We start from the raw sequence: 24,982 nt of genomic DNA on the forward strand, positions 1-24,982 counted from the left end.
TTCAGTAATAATATAAAAAAGACAAATATTTGAAATAAATATATCTTTAAAATTATAATTTTTTTGATGTACAAAATTAAAAAAATTCTCTTATATATAAAATCAAATGGAGTAATTACATGCAATGCAAACCATGCCGTTATTATGACTTGGCTTAAGATTAAATAACTCAAATTAATCGTTCTTTGTTATTTAATCATCGATCAACGGAACATTAGTGTAGGTATCATGGATGTCATGTGGTCGTATTCATTTACACGCTCCCCGAGATTTTTCAACTCACTTTATGCATCACAGTTTCCTTAAGTTAATTCCAATTATTTTAGCTGAAATTTTTCTTTTTATAACATTATTACGAACCATTTGTATTTTATGAATTGTTAATGTGGTGAAAAATTGTTTCTAAAATAAGAAGTCTTTCAATTTATTATATACATATTGTTTGTTGTAGTGTTTATTTTTCTTTTCAGTATACTCTTATTAATATTATTGATTTAACTATTTTAAAATATAAAAAAATTAAATTTAATACATTTAAATACATAAATTATTTTATGAACGAAAAATATTTGATAGACATTCAAATATCTATTTTACATCACAAGAGAAAAAAAACAAAGAAAATAATGTGATATATGATAATATGATAGAAAATGAGATAAAAATAAAATTAAGTGTTAAATAAATGTATATAATTATAAATATTCAAATATAAGAGTTTTTATTTTGTTTCAAAATATAAAAATTGTTTAAAAAATCTACACATAAAATAAATAGATTAAATTCATTATCTATTTTTTTAATACATGTAAAAAACAATGATACTTATAAAAAGGGAGGATATGTTAATAGATAATGACTGTAATATAAAATTAATATTTATTTTAAATTCTTTTATCGATATTTTGTTGATATCTTAATATATAAATTAAAATATATTAAAAATATTAAGATATTATAATTATATATTAACATTTTAATGAAAAATGATCGATATCCATTATATATTATATATGTATATATTTTTTTTTATTAACATGTTTAAATTTATTGTATTGAGATTTCTTATTAATTGATTTTGTTTTTTTAGCAAGAGATTTTTAAGCGAAAAATATATATTTTTTGAAAGAGAAGGAAAATTATATAGTATACTGTTTTTAGTGTGAAAAAAATATAATTATTTATTATACATGTTAAAGTGTTAATATTATCTAAATTATTAAGGATTAATTTCAGATTTGGTCCTCTATTTTAGTTGAATTATGAAAGTAATCTCTCTATTTTATTTATCCTTAGTTTTGATCTTCAAAATATAATTTTAGTCTAAAATTTAATAAAATGTCATTTTTTAAAGCCGCACTACACCATTTATAATCATAGATTTTAGGTACAATTGTTGCACCACGAGATGATGCATGGTGTGACTTAAATAAACGTAAAAAAAAATAAAATTTAATCAAATTTTAAACTAGAATTCTATTTTTGAGACTAAAATTAAAAATAAAATAAAATAAAGGAACTACTTTCGCGATTCAGTTAAAAACAATGGACCACCACTCAATTAAGCCAATTATTAAACTAGTACTAGCCTAAAATCGTAAAATAATGAGCATGATTGAAGGAAATAAAGATTTGATTTTAGAGAGAAAGAGGGTTAAGTAGTAAATAGAACAGAAGAGATGGATCTAATTTGCGTGTGATGAGGTAGGCTCCACTAACTCTGTATCTTTCTTTCTCCGTCTTTTTCTGTCTACTAATACTAATTTTAGCTACAATCTTTTTCTACCTCCATTACACCCTAATTTTAATTTCATCCTCTAATTTTCTAGACACAATTACTATCAATCAAATCCCTTCTTTCAATTTTTCCCTTAATCTTATTCCTAATCAGGTATTTTTTTTCCCTTTTCCTCTTTCAACGCTCTTTCTATTTTCTTCTTCCATTTTTATCACTCAATTCCATTTGTTTATGATCATATCAATAAAAACTGAAGCTTGATATAACCTGTTTTTGTTTTACTTGCTTTGTTTTTTAGGGAAAGGAAACAGAGCTTGTGAATATCCTTTGTTTTTTGTTCTTCTTCCATTGATGTATTTTCTGAGCAGCCAACAGCGTAGTATCCTTAAAGATTGAAGCTGTTTCTTTTCAAAAAGGTTAGCCACTATAGAATTCAGATTGTGTAGTGTATAGTGTTATATTATGTGTTTAATTTTTTTGTAGAAGAAAATGGAAAAGTTAATTCTGAGTTTCGAAATAGAAATATGCGGTGTTTATTTTCTTTTGCAGTTTTTATTATTTAAATTACCAATTTTTTATTTTGCTGATTTATTATGCATTTCAATTTCAATACGAGAGTGTGTATTAAGAGAGAAGACCTGTGAGGTTTAATGTATGACCTTTGTTTCTTTAGATCAATAATCATGAACTGTAATAATTAAATCACTTTATAAGTGCAGTTATTTGTGGTTGGAACTTGGAGAAAAAAGAGCTTTTGTAACCAGATCTCTATATTTGTCAAAGGTTTTAAATTACTATAACCAACACGGTTTCCTTATGACTTATGCAATCCTAATCATGGATGCGACGTGGTCACCAAGGTCCTAAAATCCTTGACTTTGTGTCCAAGAAGCGGACCACAATTTAAAACTTGAATCATCTATCAACTTTAGAATGCTATATTTCATACCTGTTAGCCACTCACATTCTCCTTTGAGTTACTCTATTTGTGAAATTAGAATTTTATCCATAAAAAGTCTCTGTTTGTCCTCCAAATACTGAAAACTTTGGAAACAGCATGGTCTCAGACCATTGGCTTACACATCGAAATAATTTCATTTAGCTTCCAAATAGAAGCAATGTTTGTGAAAGAAAAATACCTAACTTTTAGTATATACAATTTAATTCTCAATTTGTGTCTTCTTCCTAGGAGCAGCCACCCCTCTAAAATTTGAAACTTGTACATTGTAATTTTTAATTTAATTCTGATTGTATTTCTGAAAAGCCTAATGTGGCTGTAATTCTCTTAGTTTTGGTTTTTTATATTCAACTGATTTTCATTATTAATTGTTCTTTAGAGTTTAGCAGCTGTTAGCACTCCCGATACCTCCTTATAATGGAGGATGTTCAAGACAATTTGCCCTCTGACTCTACAAAAATTGCTGAAGAGACACCACTTGCAGAACATGATGAAGACATGTTGCCCTCTGAATCCTCTTCAAAAATTACTGAAGAGACACATAATGCAGAGCAGGTTGAAGACAAGCTACCCTCTGAGTCCTCTCCAAATATTACTCAAGAGACACCAATGGCAGAACATGTTGAAGACAAGCTATTCTCTGAGTGCTCTACCAAAATTACTGAGGCACCACTGACAGAACCCTTTGAAGAAAATACTGAAGTGATAAACCCACCATATAATCAATCTTCCCAAGAAATCCCAATTGCACTTAGCAATGGAAAAGAGGAGTCTGGCTCTCACTTGACAGTGAATGAGTTCCCTGAATTATCAGTGTTAATAAATTCTTCTGATGGTCACACTATAATACAAGATGAGGATGTTTCTGTAGATAATTCAACTTCAATTCTAAATGATATGATGGATGTAACAGAAAGAATTGGGCAGCTAACTTTGGTTGAAGACTCTGAACTAGGTGCTACTGAAGATATCTCTGACAGGTATGAATTGCAAGACGATGTTACCTATGTCGCTGCTGCTGATGAGATTAGACTTTCGGCTTCCTCATCTGAAACTAAAGATTTTCAAAATGATCACAATGAAGTAAAGATGGCTGTTGGAGCAATTGGCTCACCCACTCAAACCAAGCTGGTTGATGTAAAAAGAGGCCTTATTGATACCACACCTCCATTTGAATCTGTTAAGGAAGCCGTATCTAAATTTGGAGGAATTGTGGATTGGAAGGCTCATAGAATCCAGACTGTGGAGGTATATCTGTCTTGCATTTTTTTTCATCTTATATGTGTGACCATTATTCTCAATTTACCTTCTTGACACCTCTTGCACAAAATTTCAAATCCTATTATGGTCGCTCTCTTTTCAAATTTCAAATTTCACTCTCATTTCTTTTCAAGGAAAGAATTATGTTGACTATTGTGGTCGCTTCTTAAAGCTTATACAATATCTATTAAAAGATATGCATGAGGTAAATGTTGTTATGGTGGAGAAAAAAAAAGCAATACTCTTCAATATAAATTTGATTTTCAATGGCAGTTGCAGTAGGTAAAGCTACAATTACCATACTTAAAGGCTAACAAGGTTGCTTTGGTGGGTGTTTGCATGTTGATGTTGATAATAATTATGTTAAGTTAACTTCCAACCAAAGTCACCTTATAGGGATAATCATACATTACAAGGCATGCACACATATAACAGAAATTTGACAATGTCATTTGCTGTAGATTCCGTCCACGCAAACTATGTAGCATATCAATTAAGTTTTGTTGACATACGCCCTATGTGTCAAATTAGTTATCCTGGCATTTTCTTGTACGAGTATTTTTCTATCAACTTTTTAAAGAAGCAGCAAGGTGTATACTATATCTCAAATTTATGAAATCAGAGTACCATACATGTTATTTTGTGATATTAGTGTCAGGCTGTCAGTAGGTGTTTACATACTTACATTATATTAAGTTGGAATTATTAAGCTCTGATGTGTTTTGACCTTTAAGCATGTTAAAGCTCTTTTGGAGATACTAATTGTAAAATACAAGGGAACTATGAACTGTATTTTTTTTCCTTGCTTAACAAAACATTCAGAGGATAAATTATTTCCACTTTGACTTTGCATGTTTTTTCTGCTGGAACTATATAGCAAACTTAAGTTTTTATTTTTCTGGATGTACAGAGGCGCACTCTAGTAGAGCAGGAACTTGATAAAGCAAATGATGATATCCCAGAGTACAGAAAACAAGCAGAGGCTGCTGAACAGACAAAAGTTCAAGTACTAAAGGAGCTGGACAGCACAAAGAGACTTATAGAAGAGTTAAAGCTGAACCTAGAGAGGGCACAAACGGAAGAGCATCAGGCAAGACAGGACTCGGAACTTGCAAAGCTCAGAGTGGAAGAGATGGAGCAAGGTATTGCAGATGAATCTAGTGTTGCAGCCAAGGCACAACTTGAGGTTGCTAAAGCTAGGTATTCAGCAGCTGTTTCAGATTTAGCAGCTGTGAAAGAAGAGTTGGAAGCATTGCACAAGGAATATGCTTCCTTAGTGACTGATAGAGATGAAGCTATTAAGAAAGCCGATGAGGCTGTTTCAGCATCCAAGGAAGTAGAGAAGTCAGTGGAAGATTTAACTATTGAACTAATTGCCACAAAAGAGTCATTGGAGACTGCTCATGCCGCACACTTGGAAGCAGAGGAGCAAAGAATAGGAATAGTCATGGCGAGAGATCAAGATTCTCTCAATTGGGAGAAGGAAATTAGACAGGCAGAAGAAGACCTCCAGAGAATCAACGAGCAAATGTTATCTGCAAAGGATCTCAAATCTAAACTGGAAACAGCCTCTGGTTTGCTGCTTGATTTGAAAGCTAAATTAACTGCTTATATGGAATCAAAGTTAAAGAAAGAAGCTGATGAAGAACTCTCACGAGGAGGCCTAGAAGACCCAGAAAAGAAGACACGCGCTGAAATACAAGCAGCCGTGGCATCAGCCAGAAAGGAACTTGAGGAAGTAAAACTTAACATAGAGAAAGCAAATGCCGAGGTTAGTTGCTTGAAGCTAGCGGCTACATCTTTAAAATCAGAACTGGAACAAGAAAAAGCAATTCTTGCCTCTATCAGGCAAAGAGAGGGAATGGCCTCAATTGCAGTTGCATCTCTCGAAGCTGAGTTAGACAAGACTAAATCAGAAATAGCTTTGGTTCAGATGAAGGAGAAAGAAGCCAAAGAGAAAATAACTGAACTTCCAAAGCAGCTACAACTAACAGCTGAGGAGGCTAATCAGGCTAATTTGCTTGCTCAAGCAGCTCGTGAAGAGCTGCAGAAAGTAAAGGCAGAAGCAGAGCAAGCGAAGGCTGGAGTAAGTACTTTGGAAAGCAGGTTACTTGCAGCTCAAAAGGAGATAGAGGCTGCCAAGGCTTCTGAAAAGTTGGCAATAGCAGCAATTAAAGCATTGCAAGAGAGTGAATTTAATAGAAGCAAAAATGAAGTGGACCCTTCAAGTGGGGTAACACTTTCTTTGGATGAGTACTATGAGCTTAGTAAACGAGCTCACGAGGCAGAAGAGCGAGCCAATATGAGGGTGGCAGCTGCTAATTCTGATGTTGAGATAGCTAAGGAGTCTGAGTTGAAATCCTTCGAGAGATTAGATGAAGTGAATAGAGAGATAGCTGCTAGAAGGGAATCCTTGAAGATTGCAATGGAAAAAGCTGAGAAGGCAAAGGAAGGTAAATTAGGTGTAGAACAAGAACTTAGAAGGTGGAGAGCTGAAAATGAACAACGGAGAAAGGCTGGTGAGTCTGGCCAAGGAGTGGTTAGCCAGAATAGAAGCCCTAGGGGTAGTTTTGAGGGGAGTAAAGAAGCAAATAATTTTGACCGGTCTCGTGATGCAGCTAATCCTGCACATTACATGTCAAGTCCGAAGACTTATATGCATGCTGAAACTGATGAAGGTGGATCATCACCAGAATCAAGACATGGAAAAAAGAAGAAGAAATCGTTGTTCCCGCGGGTTTTGATGTTCTTTGCTAAAAGAAAAACACATTCAACCAAGTCAGGGTAATCCCAAATTGATATTTTAGGCATATTTATTCTACAGTTATCTTACCTCCGTCTTTTGGAGATCTCGCAGTGACTTGAAATGCTGGACTACTCAAAGCTGTATTGAACCTGTTCAAGGTGATCGCTTTGTATATGGTTTGATTGGATTATACTCTCACTTGATGGATGCGGTAGTTTTGTCTGCTCTGTTTTATGAGGAAGTAAAATTAAGTTCATCTATGTTGGGACACTTGGGAAAAGATAAAATAAGATGATTTTGTATTGTGTATAGTCTTCAGATATATTGAACCTTGGCTTCTGTAAAGATTTGTTTTGAGATTCGATTGAATGAAAGGACAAAAAAAAAATTCTAGTTTGTGATTTGAGGCACTTTGGTATGTTGCATATTAAAAACTCATTATATTTGAGACGCTAGGAAGAAGTTTCTAAACGACTCCCAGTCACATTTCAAAAGGTGAGACTATTGAGGAATTTTTATTTTTTGATAGGCGGATGTTGGTATATAGTAACTAGTTGGGGAACTTATTGTTTTGATGCATGGAGTATACAACATAAAGGCTAAAGTCATAATCTCTTAGATAATTTATTTATCTAGAGCATCCTTCATATCCTGTGCCATTAAGGGATGTGCAAGACATTTCAAAGCTCATAGTTTACTCATGCCCAGATCAAAATTTATTAGCTGGTTTCTGGCAGGTTTGCTGTTCGGGATCATTTGATGCTACTGCTTTGATGAGTTGTCAATGACAGATTTATCCATTTTACTGTTTGAATTGCCTTGTTCTTATTCAACAATAAATATTAATTTTTGGAAATTCAATTTAACAATCCGATAATCTTTCATGACCTTAATTAACTTACACTGCGTTATAAGAATGTTATCCTAGTAATTGTGGAAAAAATGAAAAATAGTTCAGTAGAAATGATTTTTGGGTTAAGACTTGGCATGAGTTGCTTTGAGACGTTATATAAAATAAAAGGGAAAACACTTTTAAGGTCATTTCCCAAAGCTGAAAGAAAGAATTTGGTTTTATGAATCAAGTATAAGTTCCATAAAACTAATACAGGTACTTCTCAAAAACTAAGAACTAGAACTTGCAAGGGTCTGAATAATAGTTTTATGCCAGGGATTGGAGAGATGCTCCACAAGGTTATCAATTGGTCCAACATGTGTCACTGAAGCTTGTATAAAGATGCCAAGTATTGCCACCATTGCAAGTCGCCCTGTAACCAGAATATTTACAACTATGAAAACAGTCTTTGGAACACTATATTAATCAACAATAAACGAAAAACTGAAAAAGGATACCGTTCTTGATCTCTTTAAGCTTCCAGTCATGAGCACTTTTAATGTCTCTAGCTAAGCCAAGAGGATTTAGCAGAGGACCCCCAGGGTACCTATTTGTTCAAAACAAGATTATATACATCAACTAGTATTACAATAGTTAAAGAAAACACAGAATCAAATTCAAAAGTGTGTTTGCACAGGCGTTTGTGATATTATTGGAAATTGAAATACCCTGGTTCTAAGCCTTCTAGCGAAGCTTCCAATCCAAAGAAGGAACCGTCCTTAGCTTGAGATCCAGGATTAATAAAATCCATGTACCTTTTTGTTTCAGCAAACCTGTGCAAGTGAAAGTGAAGAAATCGTACATTTAATAAAGGGGAATGAAATTATGAAACAGACTGAAATTCTACCCCATCAATAGTAGTTGAACAATGACGAGCGTTCCCGTGTTGGCAAGCTCGTATTTTACTGCACCAGCTTCAAACCAAACCGGTATCTTACTAATTCCTGCAACGCGAAGTAGCTGCACAGATTTGTTACAAATTTAGGATGAAATGTCCATCTGATTGTACAGCTTCTCTTAATATTTTTAACTTCACCGGCATTATTAAATGCGAAAAATTTAGGCGAAGAGTTGTGTGACTCACATCTGTGACTAGAATTCCCAAGACACCAAGCATTGCAAAACGAGCATGAACCAACTCTGCTTGCACATACCACTTTAAGCTTTCAGGATCCTCTCCAAGCCCAAGTGGGTCGAACCCATAATCTCCAGCCAGACTGAAAAAGGTTGCCCTTAATGTTATAAGTGCCCGGCATTAGAAGATGAGTTTAGAACCAAATGCAGAGAGGGTTTAAGGGCTTACGTTCCATCAAGATAAGTTGGGGGATCTAGTCCTGGGAGCCATGTGGGTCGCTGTTCCGCTGCTGCACGAATTTGCCTATCAGGTGCAGTGGCTCCTACTCCTGCAGCAGTTGGCCAAAGCCAGGAGTGTCCTCTTGCTGTTAATGATTTATCGACGGTCTTGCTATTGAATAAGAAGCATGGCTGAAAATTAAAGCTTCTTCCTATTGTTGAAACCATTGGTATTCTGTTTGCCTGCTCCTATCCGAGGACGACAGAACAAGGGTTCAAAATTGCTAATTTCACAACCACATGTATATTTACATTGTTTTAGTTCACAGGAAAAGGGAAAAAAACATGGGCCCACTTATCCAATGAGATCAGATAGTTGGATGATAATTGATAAACGTTCGCTTCTAAACCTCCACATGTAGTAACCATTTTCTTCAATCTAGAAACAGCAGATTCACTGCTACAATGCTACTCCAGAAATCAGAACCTTATGGTCTCCGTATTAGAATAATAAACGAATTTGTACTTTCTGAGATTTCTTATACCTTTTGCATAACTTTTAAAATTTATATTCATAAAGTAGCTTAAAAGCCTAAGCACAAATAAAAGGTGGAGAGTGACGGCTCTTATCACCACAGCGCTCAACTAGGGATTGGTAATACAGAAAATGAAAAAAAGTAATTAAAAGAAAAAGTAGAATCCTGGGACTAACAAGCATTAGCTTAAAGCAAAACAGAATATGCTAGTACAATTTAATATCCATAGCTGATTTGAATTCCCCATCAACTACACCTTAAACTTTCTACATACAATGAAAAGTTTAAAAATAAAACATCTGAAATGTCATTAATTAAGCTAAAAGAGCTAACAATTAGGTCAATGGCTGTGACCCAATTATCATCGCCTGTTGGACATGCTGAATGAGCTAACTTTCATTGGGGTAGCTATTACCAATGGAGCCTCGGGAGAATCAGTGACTGCAAACTTGTCATGCATAAATCGGCTCTCAACGATGGAATCATCCCTGAGGACTATCTTGTAGCAGTAGCAGCTCTTTAGACCCTGTTGGCTGCGGTAGCACTCATGAGAACCATCCTTGACTTGTTGAAAGTTCCATATCACACTGAACTTCCCCACCGTAGCTACTATATGTCGCTCCTGCCTCCCATTCTCTGTAACCTAAGCAACCAAGAAAATGAAATCATAAAAAAATGTTTTTTCACAAAAATGGAGAAGGTGCAACAAAAACCAAAAAAGTAATTTCTCAGCAGATGTGGGTACAGAACGACCAAAATGTAACTTGCAGGAAAAATACCATGCAAGACTACTACAATCTCTGTTTTCAGCAACAGCAAACATGGCATTCACTAGAAAACCAATAAACAATAACCCACTCAATGTTATGAATTCGCTATTTTGAGATCAGGTATACTCTTACCAGATGTAAAGAACTTACATAGATTGAATAAAAAAACATATAGAAGAGAGTCAAGAGACTATTCAAATGAGATGCAAACAGATAAATTTTCCTTTCAAAGAGACCCAATGAAGAAAGTTTCCATTCAATGAAGAAAGGTTAGCTGCCCTATATTTTAGGAAAAGAAGACAGTGTAGTAGGGAAGGGTGATTAAAGTCCTTTGTAAGCAAGGTGGAAAAAGTGGCTTCATGTAACAACCTACACGTGGTAGAAATGAAGGGTTCAGTTTAAGAGGGAGGGAAGAAAAGCAGAAAAGTAGATATTAATGTGGGAAGGAATTGGTAGGGATCCCAGGCCTCTCCAAAACTCTGGGATATCTGTATTTTCTTTTCCTTTCTGTTTCAAGGAAGAGAGGTTCTACTATTCTGTAAAAACTTATGAATATTACCAATTTATCAAGAGCAGAATTTCATCAATAATAATGCAATACTGTTCAGCAATTTCTGGTCCAGTTCTATGGATGCAAGATGACGTTTTTGGCCAACAGATTCAATTCAAGAGCAATGGTTCAGTTTGCACAAAGAAATGTAGCATATAGCAGCAAGTTATAGAAAATAAGAGGTAAAGTTATTATTAGGTGGAGACTATATTACCCATCTCCTGGAGACGTTACCCAAAGTTATCAATAACAAATGTATATATTTACAATGCTATTTATGTGTTAATATCTCCTCATATTGAATTGTGAAAGTAACACATAAGTAAAGCACAAGATATTAAAGAGCATTTAAGGAGCACAAAAGAAAAACAGTTGATGCCATGATCATGATAATTTACTTCAACAGATGATGCCATCATTCTTAATTTGCAATACAACAGTTTAAACAATACTAAACAAGCATTCAGAAATTATATACTTACCCACGAAAACTGTGCATTATGGAATTTGTTATTGACACCAGCTAGATGTGAATCAAGAGGTGTCAGCTTCAGCAACCGTGGAGCAGCAATCCTATTCCCCATTCGTCCAGCAAAACCATTTTTAGTTTTTCCATCTTTATCAGTAAAGACGGTACAAATAACAACCAAGTAAGTATCAGTTGTGCCCACGATCCACTTGCCATCAAAAGTAACATCCACGTGAGTAACCGGCGAACCAAGTCCAGGAAAAGCCGTTTTCGCCATCCTCATAGAGTTAATCGAATACAGCCGAATCTTCCCATCCAAAGAACCAACAACAACAGAACCATCACCAGTTGTAGCAAAGCATTGAAAGTTTGTTCCTCTGGAGAATTGATGACCCTGTGCCCAATTCAACACAGGTGTATTCATATTACTGTTAGAATCAGCAAGATTCTGAACTATTCCATGACGGTCACGCATATCCCATCTACAAAGCCTGTTATCATCCAATCCAAGAAAAGTTGAACCCACAGGATCCAATTGAGAACCTTTACTATCATTAGTAATATCTCTCATTGTAATCTCGGTGCCATCCTTACCAAATCTCCATTCTGTCACAACTTTACCAGTCTCAATATCAAGCTGGTGAAGCCCTGTCGAATGAAGTTTACCTTCAGCCAATGGACTCATCAGAAGCATGTTTGTTTCAGCTTTCATGAGAAGCGTTTTCTTCGGGGTTGAATGCACCAAATTGGATGACGACGACGAACCACCACCACCGAAGTTAACAAAAGCACCTTTTCCTTGAATCCCATGCGCAAAATTCTTCACTACCTGAATACCATTGTTACTAACCAAGAAACTATTATCCAAAGCACCAAGCGCCAGACTCTGAATTCCACCATTTGCAGCTTCTTCAAACTCTTCCTTCAAATCCTGATTCGCTCGAACGGGAGTAGCCGAACCAGGACTCTTCGAGAAGCTATCATCCGCATCTTCCCACATAGAATCATCAGCAGCTTCTGGTTTCGCCCAAACAATAAAATCCTTACCATAAATCTTAAGCTTGTTCTCATCAGTAGCTTCAAATCCATGCGTATTCTCAAACGTACAACTCTGAAATTGCACCAAAAAAGCATTGTAATCCTGTTCAGTAAAAAATTTCAAAGCCCAAACACCTTTAGCGACGAAATCACCACGACGCTGATCGGCTAGGGTTTTCAATTGCATATCTGGACCAACTTTGGATCGAATTTTCGAACCAATTTTCAAGATCCAAAATCCTTCTTCAACTTCATCATCCTCTTCGTCGTCCTCTTCATCGTCGTCATCATCTCCGTCTAAACGGCGAGTTTTAACGAAAGAGTAAGTAATGAATTTCTCAGAAATTACCCATTTAGCGGCAGGGGAATTGCCACCGATATGAAGGTAAAGCTTAACGGCGTTTTTAACGTTAGCGTTATGATTGTTGGAAGAGTATTTGAGCTTAAGGGCTTTAAGTTTGGCTTCAACGTCATCAAGCGATGACGGAGTTTTGACTCTTTTTTCTGAACCTCCTTCACTCGCGTCTTCGTAGATTTGTTCGTTTTCTTCTTCTTCTTGTTCGGAATCGGAACTTTCAAGCAATCCGTCGCGACTGTGAGCGCCGCCCATTTTTCTGATCGGAGGATTGAGAAAGAGGAGAGAGCGCCAAGTTCGAAATTTGAAAAAGGGTGTTTTTTCGATTTGGATATGGCTAGGGTTTATGAATAAGAGAGGTAAGTAACCGTTGTTGTGTGGACCCTACGGTTTACGATTCGTTGTGGAAATACGCGGATGCTATTGGTCGGTGAACTCAGTTAAATGCTATGTGGCTTATTGTTACTAAGCTCTCGACTTTTAAGCCAAAAATATTTAATTGATTAATTAATTTTGTAATTTAGCTAAATGTAATTCTTCTCTTTATTAATTGATTGGTTTTTTACGTCATTCATTGAGTGATCTTGTCTCATAAAAACAAGGGTATTTTTCGAAGATATTTATTTTTAGAGCAGAGGATTTGAAAATAACATTTCATGAAATTTAATTATAATAAATGGAGAAAATGAAACTCATACTCAATTGATGTAAACTAATTTTCCTTGGAAGTTCAATGACAAATCTAATATTCCTAGAGTATTATCTCTTCGCTTTAATTTTTTCAAAAGAAACAATGACAATTTAATATTATATCTATTCCTTTTAATGAGTGTTCATTGTTTTTCTTATATATATTAAAAAATGTATAAATTCAACGTTACATTTTATATATATTTTTTTAAAATAACTTTTGTATTTAAAAGTATTTAACTTGATTTTTTTTCATATTTCAAGATCAACTAGTAGTATCAATTAATAAGTTGTGTTTTTGAAAAAAAATAATAAATACGTTTAATAATTTAAAATATTTAAGGATAATGTTTTGTCAAAAGAGTACTATTTGGACTCAAATATAAACAAAAATAAATTTAAAATATTGATTATTTGATTTAATTTTAGATTAAATACATTATTATTTTTAATCATTTTGGTTATATTTACAACTGAAGTAGTTCTTTACAATTATCAAACTATAATTAAAAAGAGTGACATGACATTACCATAGCAAAACTTCAATCCTAACGACCATACAAATTTCTTCCAAACATGGTCATTGGCAAGCAAAGAAGAACATAAAACCCACAATCTTTAAATGGATCAAGTTATAGATATTTTTTACATATGCAAGCTCATATCGATTAAAAGTAATATTTGATATGACCAATCTAACTACATCTCAAAAATTCATTTACAGTATAGAGAGGATGATGACATTGGTGACAACCACCAATATCATTACACCCAAAATGTAAATCGAGGAAGCCAAACACTTATGTGGCTTTTCAACAAACACAGTGGATACAAATTTTAAAAAGTATAAAACTAATAATAACATGATAAAAACAAAAAGCAAGACAACAAAACACCAAAATACGCATAAATACTTGATCTCAAACCCAACTATAGTAAATAGATCAAGTCATGCAAATGCCAGTGACTTTAGAGGAGGAGCGACGCGAGTGGTGGTTCAAGTGACGGATGCTCCGTTAGAGAAGAAAATGTGGCGGTGATGGTTGAGCGCTTGAGGTTGAAATGTGTTTAGAGAAGAAAATGTTTTCAAATGTGTTTATCTTTTTTAATTATGTAACACATTCAAACTTTTACTTATAACTAAAATTAAAAAATTAACAACATTATTTGTGTAATTGTGTGCACTAAGGAGAGAGTATATTATTATTATTAACATAAACAAAGGGGCTAAGGCCAATCTTTGCCCCCCTTCAATTCGTCCCTGAATAGAGGAAGCAAAACTCTAACAAGAGAAGGAGAGCATCAACTTTTTATGATTTTGAAAATTGAAGTGTTTCTTTTTATAAAAAAGCAATATCTTTTTCATATTTTTTAATAATAAAGGAGTTATTATGTAGAATTCATTTCGTTTCACCAACAAAGTAAGTCGAGTAAAAAGAATTAGATTTTTATAAAATAACAAATTAAAATTAAAATTTCAATTTTAAAAAAATATTTATATTTAATATCTGATATTCTTTAAATAAAATTATCTCCGATCAATAAAATCTATAAAAAAATCTTTAAAAAAAACATTTTCTTTCATATTGTAATTGGTTGGTGTACAATGTCTGAGTGTTTAACCTAACTTTGATTTCCACTAATAAACCAAATTCCTTTCTTATTAAGTTTTTTTACGAATCTTTCATGCTAAGTGTTGAAGATTAGTTAATCTTATATAATAATATTAATAAAGTATTAATAACTTCTTTTCAATAATATTTCTATTTATTTGCATTTCAATCAATCATATATTAATTAGTTTTTTTAAATCATTCCATTAGCTAAATATTTTAATATATGTCTAGAAATACGGTGGTGGATCAATTCTTGCATTCCAATTCCAACGTAATTTCATTGTGAAAATAAAAACATCAATTCGTAACTTCAATTTTACTATAAATTTTCACTATTAGAATCACAAATTGCACTGCATTCTCTAACATATGCTTAATCAAATAATATTATTTTATCAGAGACTACTATTTTCTTAAAAGATATGTATAACCTTAAACTAACAATGATATAAAATAATCAACAATAAAAAAATGAAAACAATCAAACATAGTTGATACACACATACACACAACACGGGGCAAAACAGAACAAAAAAGGAAAGAGGACTGCCAGTAGTATTTCATTAATTTAATCCAAACATAGCAAGCACGTGTAGTTACCACATGACTCAAAATTACTTACTAAGTGGTAACATATCAGTACTTTTTTTTTTTTACTTAGGTTGTTTATGTTTTAAAATGTGTACAAAAATTCTTATTTTATCTTGTTTTCCCATTTAGGTTTATTTTTTAAAATAAAAACGATGTTGTGTACTAAAAACACTGATGTAACCGTGACACATAATTGTTATGAATAATTTTGTTTTTTTATATAATTCTTTATTAAAATTAAAAAACCAAATTAATTGTTTTTATCGTGGAAGATCGTAGGATCCAATTATAATTTTAGGTTCTTCAAATCTTTTATCTTATTCCATATCTTTAGTGTTCAAAACCTAGGAAAACATTTGCTAACTTTGTTTCTTGCTATCTTATTTGGACTCGTACAGTTCTACCTAGACAACATTGGCCAACTCCTAAAATTTGATATAGGTGATGCTTATTTGCATGATCCAAATCTTCTATTCTGATAATGAATGGACAAACTTCATATCTAAGTTGTTATTAGAGTCATTAATATATGCCACTTCAATAACACTAACACCTGAACATCCATCTCCTCCACCATCTCTCATCATTTCCCTCACCCTTGCTACATCATCCCATCTCCCAACAATGGCATAAAGATTTGACATTAATACATAAAACCCACCATTTTTGTGATTCAACAAAAACAATTTTTTCGCCAAGCATTCCCCAAGCTTCACTTCTTGTTGGATGCAACAAGCACTTAACAAAGCTCCCCAAACAGCAGAATCAGGTCGAATTTCCATGTAGTTTATAAATTCAATTGCTTCCTTGAACAAGCCTTCTCTACCTAATAGACCAACTAGGCAAGCATAATGTTGCAAAGTTGGCATCAAACCATATTCCTCTATCATGTTAGTGAAGTATTTCAATCCCAAACAGACAAGTCCTCCATGGTAGCATGCTGCTAAAACTCCCAAGAAGGTGATTTTATCCGGTTTTAACCCTTGCTCTTGCAGTTTAGAATAACAGCTGAAAGCTTTATGTTCAAGTCCATATAAACTATAACCTGATATAATGGAATTCCATGTTGCCAAACATGGATCCTTGATGCTATAAAATAGCTTTTCAGCGTAGTCTAATTTTCCACACTTGCTATACATATCTATTAGAGCAGTTCCTGTAAAATCCTCCACTTTCACATTGTTCCTCAGAATATAATTATGCAGCATCTCTCCAATCCGCAGGTAACCAAGCTGGCAACACCCGGATAGAAGACTGGCAATAGTAATGGCATCTGGTTTTTGTCCGCACATGTTCATTTTGGAGAACAACTCCAGGGCATCACTTGACCTTCCAGCCTGCACACAGCCGGATATCGCCGAATTCCAAGTGATCAGTGGTTTATCTCTTATATCATAAAACAAAGACAATGCGGCTTCTATCTCATCAAATCTAGAATACAAGCTTATTAGCCCATTAGCAACTAAACAATCATTGGACAGCCCACTCTTCACCGCATAACCGTGGAAAGCGCATCCAAGAGCAACATGTGAAGGAATAGTAATTCCATGAAGGACACCAATCAAGGCAACTGCATCTGGTTTTATATCTAACTGCATAGTTTTGATAAAACATTCAACTGCAGACTCTATATCGCCTTTTTCAGAATAGCTAGAGATTATCGCTGTTAAAGAAATCAGGTCTTTTGTGGGATAGTGTATGTAAAGCAGTTTTGCCATATCTGTTAACCCTTGCTTTGCGTATAAACAAACCAGCGAAGTAACGACAGAAGCATCATCGGTAAAGCCACATTTGATAACATAGCAATGGACAGTTTCCGGAACAGCATTAGCAGACATAAGGTTCATCATCGTCACCGAACTGGGTCGAAAACCTGCCTTCAGCATGTCTTTGAAGCAAATAATAGCCTTATCATAAAAGCCACTTTGACCATAGGCACCAATCATAGTATTCCAAGAGACAACATTCTTCTCATCCATTTCATCAAACAAGAGTTGGGATGCTTTCAAATCATCACATTTAGAATACATTGAGATAAGGGCATTATTCAACTGAGAATCCAGACCAAGGCCAGCTTTGATTCCAAACCCATGAATGGATCTACCTTGAAGAATCAGCTCATGACAACCACAAGAAGGTAACAAACTAATAATTGTAGTTTGATTAGGCCTAAAATTCTCTCTTAACACGCCTACAAAAAATTTAAGAGCATCATAAAGATATCCATTTTGTGAATATCCACAAATCAATACGTTCCATGAAACAACATCTCTAAAAACCATTTCTTCAAACAGGTGGTGTGCATGAGAAGTAAAACCAAGTTTCATGTACAAATCAATAAGAGAAGTATTTACATGAATAAATTGGTTAACGCCTCGTTTCAGCAATTGGGTTTGAATCTGGCGTGCTTGTAACCCCAAATTTAATGAAGCATAAGCAAAAGAAGACGATGAAAGACAAGCTTTGATGAGTAACGAAAAAGTAAAAGCATTGGGGTTCACATTTGCTTCTAAAAGTTGGCGAAAGATAACAAGTGCAGAAGACTTCCCACAATGAAAGAGAGAGTGAAACAGAGACAGATTGGGTCTGCTTCTGAAGCAAGAAACCGTTGTGGAGGCAACCGTCATTTCATAAGGGTGATAGATTTTGAAATTTTGATTATATATATGGAACAAATTAACTGCATTTTTCGTAACTAAGGTATTATGATTGTACAAATAATTTAGTATACCTAATATATAATATACAGATTTTGCAAATAATTTAGTATACCTAATGTATAATACATAATATACAGATTTTGACGTGGAGAAAAGTAACACTCTTGGTTAATTAAAATTGTCTTATTATTAAAGTCACTTAATCATTTTATTATCATTTGTTGTCTTGTTACTAATGTGAGAAGAACTCTTCATCGTTCTTTCATAATCATGAGAAAACTTATCTTGTGTCTCACTCTATATTCGCTCTTGCGTTTGTGTTGGTGTTATCGATCACACGCTGACGTTTTTAGTTTCGTCTTCGATTCTTAAAGTAGAAAGTGAATGGCGGAGACTGACGATGAAGTATGGAAAATTTTGATTTATTAACTTTTAAATATTGTCATTAGATTATTGGTGATTTTATTTGATAATTTCAAATCATATTAATTTATAATTATACCATAAAGTCTCTTAATAATAGTTAACAATTGATAGTATTTAAATTAAATGGACATAATTTTTTTTGTAACAATATGGACAGAAGAGGTTTTAAATATCTCGAAAAATCAATTAAAAAATACTAGTTGTTGTACCAATTTGTATTGTCGCCTGTGTGCCTAACTGTTTCTAATATTTTCCTTAACCTAAAGCATAATCTTACAAGACTAATAGAATTCTACCGAGCCACCACCACCAATCCACCTGTGAAGAGAACAAAGCAAAAAATTTGACTCAAGAGAGCCATGCTATTGATCTTAATGAAATACCCAAATAAGACCAAAATTGTGTGTATTAAAGGATTAGTAACGCAGATTTTGTAAATTATCTATTGGAGCCTTGGTTAAAGCCTTCATTCTAGTCTTGGATGTCGTATATGATTTTTAGTGGTAAAATTCGAAGTTAAGATTTCAACTTAGATACACCTTTAGGGAAAATTATAAAAACAAAATGTTTATTGTACTCAAATATAAGAAAAGTATCTAAGTCCATTTAAATGAAATCAAGCAAATGAGGGGTAGGTTAGCAAAACATTTTTCTTTTAACATGAAATGAAGAAAATTAAATTGACTTTCAAATATCATGATAGTTTAGTGATTTGAGCTAAAGAAAAGCAACTAAGAGAAGGGAAAAATAACTAATAAAACAACTAATATTTTAACTGTAATATTTAATTACGATATCTTTTATTTCTGATAAATATTATTAAATAGAGTGTCTGAATTTAAATTTTGAATTTTATAATTATATAAATAAATTATAGTATTATTTATCATTTTTTTTAACATCAACAAACAATTTAAACAGACAACATAACTCACAGATAGGGATGGGAATAGGCTAGGCCGTCCGTCAGGGGCCTATGGCCTGGCCTACTTATGGCCTGGCCTGGCCTGGCCTATTTAATAAAAAGGCTAGGCTCAGGCTGTTTTTAAAGCCTATTTATTTAAATAGGTCAGGCTCAGGCCTCTAAAAAAGCCTATTAGGCCTGACAGGTCGGCCTATATATATTTTATTATTTATTAATATTATTTATTATTATATTAATAATATTATTTTTTATTTTAAATTCTATCAATTAGACAATCACTCAGTGAGCATTTCATATTCAGCAACGATTCTATATTTGGTAGTCATTCCATATTAGGTAGTCGTTCAATTAGTCAATCAGTCAGTAGTCATTCCATATTTGTTTAAGAGGTAATAATAAGTGTGTTTGTTTCAGAAAAAAAAATAATCTATTATTTGATACAAAAAATTATTTTTTAGGGTTTAAAGGATGTTTGCTTCATATTTTTTAAAAATTATTTTAAGTAGGCTTTTAAATAGGCTTCCAGGCCAGGCCAGGCTTTTAAAAAGGCCAGGTCAGGCCGAAAAAAAAGCCTATGATAGGCCGTAGGCCAGGCTTAGGCCTAAAAAATAAATCGTAGGCCAGGCTCAGGCCTTTCAAAGCCTGGCCTGGCCTGGCCTATTCCCACCCCTACTCACAGACCATATATAACCATCTAAACTAAACTCAATATTCGATAGAGAATAGAGTAAGAGACCTTCTTTCAAATACCTTTTACCTTTTACCTTTTAACCCTTACAAAAACCACAACCTTATGTTAAATGAATTTTACTTTTATTAAATGAATTAAAGGTGAATGTCTAAATTTATACAACTTTATAATATTTATTTTATACTTAATTTATAATAAAATATAAGTATAATAATAAATTTTCTCAAATAATGCTAATGTCTCTAAATTATTGTTTATTTCATGTAACTATTTATATTTTTAATAATTCAACTTATTAGTCATTATATACATTTAAGAAATAGTTGAACTATTAATTAAAAATTACATTAGATCGAATAGATAAATAATACATGTTCTTATGCATTATTTAGATCCACTGAAACAGCTACGCGGAAATAAATTTACAGAGACTAGCAAATTCAAATCCATTTATTTATACTTGTAAATAACCTATTCGAAAATTGTCTACAGGTTAACAAAATAACCAACTAGCGAAAGCCAATATAATTAAAATTTTAACTAAATTTGCAGAGCCCTCAATCAAGAGAACCCTTTCAAAAATTATCGTATGCCGCTATAAGTGACAAGCGCACGGTATTCTTTAGTAAAAGGCGAAAGAATAGTTCGCTTTGAGCTTATCACACGGCTCCGTGATTAGTAAAAGATGAAGTCCTTCCGTTTTATAATGTTTACAGTTTAAGTTCGTAGTTGCAGTAGACGATGTGGGACTTAAACAAATAACATAAGCGCATAATAACCATTCCGTGTCTTGTATGTCGCCTTTTCCCTTTGCCTCTTCAACTTGCCTGTTCTCATACTACCCGGTCCACAAATATGCTGAAATCTTTTTTTCTTGCTTTCATATGTTTGTAATCATTTTAAATTTCATCATTCAATGCAGGAAGAGAAAAAAAAAAACAAAGAGCCATGGCAAGCATATCCTCCTAAATTACATCTCATAATCTCTGAAACAAAAGAGCCAGCACTGGTTAGAAGGCTTAGTGTACTTCTTTTTCGAAACTACATGCTGATGATGATTAATTTTGTTTTGTCCCTCATTATTGTTGTTACTTCTTCAACACCCTCAGTTGTCCCAAGCTGAGGATGGTTTTAGTCAAGAGTTTTGTTATGTATTAGTTTATCATTGTAATACTAGAAACCATTGTCGTCAACAAAAGGAATCTACCCATTTTCTGTTGTTCTGCTGGGAAGTCTTTTGATGAAAGAAATTTGTGTTATTTTCAAACTAAAACCACGATGTTGGAGAATACTGGGTCTAAACTACCACATTTCTTCAAGTTCTATTAGTCTGCCAAGTCTTAACTCCACTGTAGAAAGCTCTTCAATTATCTTTGGTATTCCTTGTTCATGAATTTTGTGATTTAGAGATTTGAGATCCTCTTAGCCAATGTCGAGGAACAAAGGTATTTTGGAAGTGGCCTCAAGTATTTGGGACTCCCAATATGTTTGCAATTATATTTTGGTGATGATTTTATAAACCACATTGCAGAAAGTGGTACTAGTTTGAAGTTGGAAACGCAGTGCAGTTTATTGGAGTAACTAATGTGTACTCCTTTGATGAATACATCAACAGTCACATCATAACTATATCACGTAGAATCTCTACATGGAAAGAGACATGCTACCTCAAAGTAATGGAATATATATTGTTCAATTCTCACTCTCATTTCAATTGGTTCAAGTGAAAATAGTGATAAAAAGAGGAGGTTCGTCTATAAAAAACAATAGGTTCAGTAAAAAAGTTATCTTGTAAAAAAAGTAAAAAAAAATTATATAATATACTAGAGATATTGTTCTTCACCAAATAGATACAAAATTATTCAGAAAACGGTACATGATGTACCTTTTGAGAATGGGTGGACAGCAGCTAGTAGCAATTTTGATTTATTTTCATTGGATAATAACAAAGATAAATAACTAGATCTAAGTTTTGTGATTTTGACAAAATTAAGTTTTATTGAGACTATAAATTACATGATGATAGTGATACAGATAATAATTATAAAAATCATAAAAATAAAAAATCTGGATCACGGTAAATGGATATGGGAGAGTACACGTGTCTTGTCCTGATTTGTAGTTTTGTTGAGTTGTTCTTTCTGTGCTGAACAAAAGATATCGCAAAGTTAAAAGCGCGATTTTGGATTCCCCGATCCCCTGAACGCTAAGGTAAGTAACTCATAATCATCTCTTCTACGGCTTTGGAATTTGATCAACGGTTTTTATTCTTTACTGGTTCCTACTGTAAGGTAATTAATGACTTTGTAGCTAAAGTAAACAAATTAAGTTTCTTTGTTGTTCATAGGGATTAGGATTACTGATTCCTGTTTCTGTATAATTGTAGGTCGTGATCTCTCAACAATTTCTACACTGCAATGTCCATTGAATAACAAACATGTTTAGAGAATTTGTTTGTAACTATAGTTTTGCAAATTCATTTTGATTAGTGGTAATCGTTCATCTTTTTTACAAAAGATGCCACTGGTTGTCATTCACGGGCAGACAATTCTGCATACCAAATCTTTTCTTAATGTCAGATTAAACCTATACTTACAAAAACCACTTAAATCTAGAATTTCCCATTTAGTTTTCAGCTTAGTTCCTAACCATAATCATGGAAAACTATGTCTTAGTGGGGCAAAAATTGAACCTAATATAAAAATCAGGAAGACTTTTTTCCTTGATAAGATACGAGTGGCCGACGAATATCAAGAAAACTTGCCTGATGAAGATGATGATCTTTGTCCTGTTGAATGTGTGAGAGAGTTTAAGACTGATGAAGAGTTCTTCAGAATTTTGGAGAAGTCTAAAGGAACTGGATCTCTTGTTGTGGTGGATTTCTTCCGCACCTCTTGTGGAAGTTGCAAGTATATAGAGCAGGGTTTTGCAAAGTTGTGTAAGAAATCTGGTAGCCATGATGTTCCTGTTATCTTTCTAAAGCATAATGTAAGTAGGATGTCTGTTTAATTTCTTAATATTATAGAGCTTTTTATATAGTTGATTTATTTAGTTATTCTTGGTTACTGTTGGTTACAAATTAGTGGCAGTTAGGTAAACAGTTGTTAGTTGTGATGTAAATTAGTTCAATAAGTTGGGTTTTATAAGTAGAACAGAATTTGTATCAATTGATAATATTATACCTTATGAGAAATTCTCATAATTCTCACCAATGTTTTTAAATAGTGGCACATAGTGCAATTTAAACAAATAGCTATTGTTTTAAGCTATGTTATTTAGTACAAAGTATTGTCACTAGAGCGCCTTATAGCAATTTAGCATTGTAGAATTTGGAATAAGCCATTTGCGATTGCAATTGACATCACTAATTCTCACTGATAAGAACTACTGATAAGCTGCTCACTAATTACTAACTTATCTCATCTCTAATACTCTCAAGCTATGGCTTTTTGAACATAGGAAAGTAATTATTTACTTTATTTTATGCTATTAATTATTAGTAGATTGAGCATGCTAAATTTTATCTAGAGTCTTAGTTACCATTCCTCTTATTGCAGGTAATTGATGAGTATGATGAGGAATCCGAGGTTGCTGAGCGACTTAGAATCAGGGTATTTATTTCTCTTTTTCATTTCAAACTTGTCTGTCTCTGCCCCATCAGTCTCATCTACATGTTTATTGTTTATTAACTTGTCTTTAAAAGTGCGATGGTTAGTGCCTTCATTTGCAAGGTTCATGTGCATAATGCTGTTTCTTGTTTGGCTCAGGTTTATGTTATCATTTATTTTGACATTTATCTCTCAAAACCATATTATTCTATTGATGATAGTTCTATCTTCTCCCTACATGATCTAAATATAGCTTTACATCATTTGTACCACAAGCAACTGCTTGTATAATAATCGGTGTAGTTTCAGTACATTTCAGTATTATTCATGCTTTATTGTCTATGGAATTTACAACAAACTAATAACGCAGGCGGTGCCTCTCTTTCACTTCTACAAAGATGGGAAACTGTTGGAAGCATTCCCAACCAGAGACAAAGAAAGAATTCTTGCTGCTATCCTCAAGTACTCATCTCTTGAAGCTGAAGATATTTTGAGCTAACTTAATGCATGTTTGGATTGCCAAATCATAGTATGTTACCGTAATTTTGTTAGCTTTCACAAAATAAGGGCGACGCCGTGATTTTACCAAAATTCAATGTTAATCCAAACATGTACGGATGGTGTCAAGACGCTGTCTCGGGACTGTTGTACAGAGAAATTGGTCTTTGTGCGAGACAATATTCATTAAACAACATTCTCTATACTCAAAATAAGTATACTTCGGTCCTGTCACCCTATTTCACTTTGTTGGGAAGCATCCAGTGAGAATCCATTACTCATTATAAAAATGAAAAAGACCGTTTAATGTTTGCTGATACTGGTAAATGAGCCTGATTGTGAAGGTGATTCAAAACTCAATTGAGTACATGTAAATTTGATTCAATTAATAATTACCAGTCGTAATGATTCTGAATATGAAATTTACTTCAATTTAAAGTTCCTGTTTTTTCCTCAAGAAATAAAGTAATTATGTAATACAATTCCTATAATAATTTTTTTCAGAAATTATGTTTAGTTCTCGTAAAGCAAAATATTTGGGGCTGTTGTTTTCAAAACTTAATTATCTAATATTAATTGAAGTCATTTTAGTAATTAAAATATACAAATTTAACCTTAGAATGGTAATGAATCTCTAAGATGATGCAAGGGTGTTCGGAAGGTTGATTGGCC

General features: G+C 33.4%; 5 protein-coding genes and 1 non-coding gene across 7 annotated transcripts; 2 read left to right on the plus strand and 4 right to left on the minus strand.

Annotated features, from left to right (window-relative positions):
* Positions 1–1,727: 1,727 nt before the first annotated feature.
* Positions 1,728–7,112, plus strand: LOC101489639 (protein WEAK CHLOROPLAST MOVEMENT UNDER BLUE LIGHT 1-like). The gene is made up of 4 exons (XM_004501513.4): positions 1,728–1,891; positions 2,037–2,154; positions 3,076–3,944; positions 4,867–7,112. The coding sequence occupies exons 3-4, from the start codon at positions 3,114–3,116 to the stop codon at positions 6,742–6,744; spliced, it is 2,709 nt and encodes a 902-aa protein (XP_004501570.1). The 5' UTR covers positions 1,728–1,891; positions 2,037–2,154; positions 3,076–3,113; the 3' UTR covers positions 6,745–7,112.
* Positions 7,113–7,754: 642 nt separating this feature from the next.
* On the minus strand, positions 7,755–9,115 carry LOC101489961 (photosystem I chlorophyll a/b-binding protein 5, chloroplastic). The gene is made up of 6 exons (XM_004501514.4): positions 8,898–9,115; positions 8,679–8,811; positions 8,442–8,554; positions 8,263–8,367; positions 8,053–8,141; positions 7,755–7,967 (listed from the first exon to the last, which is right to left on the minus strand). Exons 1-6 carry the CDS (start codon positions 9,113–9,115, stop codon positions 7,825–7,827), a joined length of 801 nt encoding a protein of 266 aa, XP_004501571.1. The 3' UTR covers positions 7,755–7,824.
* Positions 9,116–9,589: 474 nt separating this feature from the next.
* Positions 9,590–12,958, minus strand: LOC101489314 (protein CYPRO4). The gene is made up of 2 exons (XM_004501512.4): positions 11,226–12,958; positions 9,590–10,066 (listed from the first exon to the last, which is right to left on the minus strand). The coding sequence occupies exons 1-2, from the start codon at positions 12,858–12,860 to the stop codon at positions 9,785–9,787; spliced, it is 1,917 nt and encodes a 638-aa protein (XP_004501569.1). The 5' UTR covers positions 12,861–12,958; the 3' UTR covers positions 9,590–9,784.
* A 2,825-nt stretch (positions 12,959–15,783) lies between these two features.
* On the minus strand, positions 15,784–18,249 carry LOC101488987 (pentatricopeptide repeat-containing protein At2g04860). Its single transcript, XM_004501511.4, has one exon. It carries the CDS (start codon positions 18,127–18,129, stop codon positions 15,973–15,975), a length of 2,157 nt encoding a protein of 718 aa, XP_004501568.1. The 5' UTR covers positions 18,130–18,249; the 3' UTR covers positions 15,784–15,972.
* Positions 18,250–20,756: 2,507 nt separating this feature from the next.
* Positions 20,757–20,873, minus strand: LOC113786866 (U5 spliceosomal RNA). Its single transcript, XR_003473173.1, has one exon. It is a non-coding gene; the product is annotated as a U5 spliceosomal RNA (small nuclear RNA).
* Positions 20,874–22,275: 1,402 nt separating this feature from the next.
* LOC101488435 (thioredoxin-like 4, chloroplastic) lies at positions 22,276–24,725 on the plus strand. Of its 2 annotated transcripts, none has more exons than XM_004501510.4 (4): positions 22,276–22,415; positions 22,591–23,192; positions 23,762–23,815; positions 24,183–24,725. In XM_004501510.4, exons 2-4 carry the CDS (start codon positions 22,722–22,724, stop codon positions 24,309–24,311), a joined length of 654 nt encoding a protein of 217 aa, XP_004501567.1. In that variant the 5' UTR covers positions 22,276–22,415; positions 22,591–22,721; the 3' UTR covers positions 24,312–24,725. The 2 variants fall into 2 exon arrangements, with proteins under 2 accessions (XP_004501567.1, XP_004501566.1); XM_004501509.4 differs by having other exon boundaries at positions 22,357–22,495.
* Positions 24,726–24,982: the final 257 nt, after the last annotated feature.

This window comes from Cicer arietinum, chromosome 5 (genome assembly GCF_000331145.2).
Source record: "Cicer arietinum cultivar CDC Frontier isolate Library 1 chromosome 5, Cicar.CDCFrontier_v2.0, whole genome shotgun sequence".
Classification (NCBI taxonomy): domain Eukaryota; kingdom Viridiplantae; phylum Streptophyta; class Magnoliopsida; order Fabales; family Fabaceae; genus Cicer; species Cicer arietinum.

What these genes read in the sequence shown, in the direction of transcription:
- LOC101489314 (XM_004501512.4), bottom strand. Translation starts at nt 12,860, where the DNA reads ATGGGCGGCGCTCACAGTCGCGACGGATTGCTTGAAAGTTCCGATTCC. An exon ending in ATAATGCACAGTTTTCGTGG is followed by an intron (nt 10,067 to 11,225) that starts GTAAGTATATAA and finishes TTGGTTGCTTAG; the next exon opens with GTTACAGAGAATGGGAGGCA.
- LOC101489639 (XM_004501513.4), top strand. Translation starts at nt 3,114, where the DNA reads ATGGAGGATGTTCAAGACAATTTGCCCTCTGACTCTACAAAAATTGCT. An exon ending in ATAGAATCCAGACTGTGGAG is followed by an intron (nt 3,945 to 4,866) that starts GTATATCTGTCT and finishes CTGGATGTACAG; the next exon opens with AGGCGCACTCTAGTAGAGCA.
- LOC101489961 (XM_004501514.4), bottom strand. Translation starts at nt 9,115, where the DNA reads ATGGTTTCAACAATAGGAAGAAGCTTTAATTTTCAGCCATGCTTCTTA. An exon ending in CCAACTTATCTTGATGGAAC is followed by an intron (nt 8,812 to 8,897) that starts GTAAGCCCTTAA and finishes AACCTTTTTCAG; the next exon opens with TCTGGCTGGAGATTATGGGT. An exon ending in CTAGAAGGCTTAGAACCAGG is followed by an intron (nt 8,142 to 8,262) that starts GTATTTCAATTT and finishes TTGAACAAATAG; the next exon opens with GTACCCTGGGGGTCCTCTGC.
- LOC101488435 (XM_004501510.4), top strand. Translation starts at nt 22,722, where the DNA reads ATGCCACTGGTTGTCATTCACGGGCAGACAATTCTGCATACCAAATCT. An exon ending in TTATCTTTCTAAAGCATAAT is followed by an intron (nt 23,193 to 23,761) that starts GTAAGTAGGATG and finishes CTCTTATTGCAG; the next exon opens with GTAATTGATGAGTATGATGA. An exon ending in CTGAGCGACTTAGAATCAGG is followed by an intron (nt 23,816 to 24,182) that starts GTATTTATTTCT and finishes CTAATAACGCAG; the next exon opens with GCGGTGCCTCTCTTTCACTT.
- LOC101488987 (XM_004501511.4), bottom strand. Translation starts at nt 18,129, where the DNA reads ATGACGGTTGCCTCCACAACGGTTTCTTGCTTCAGAAGCAGACCCAAT.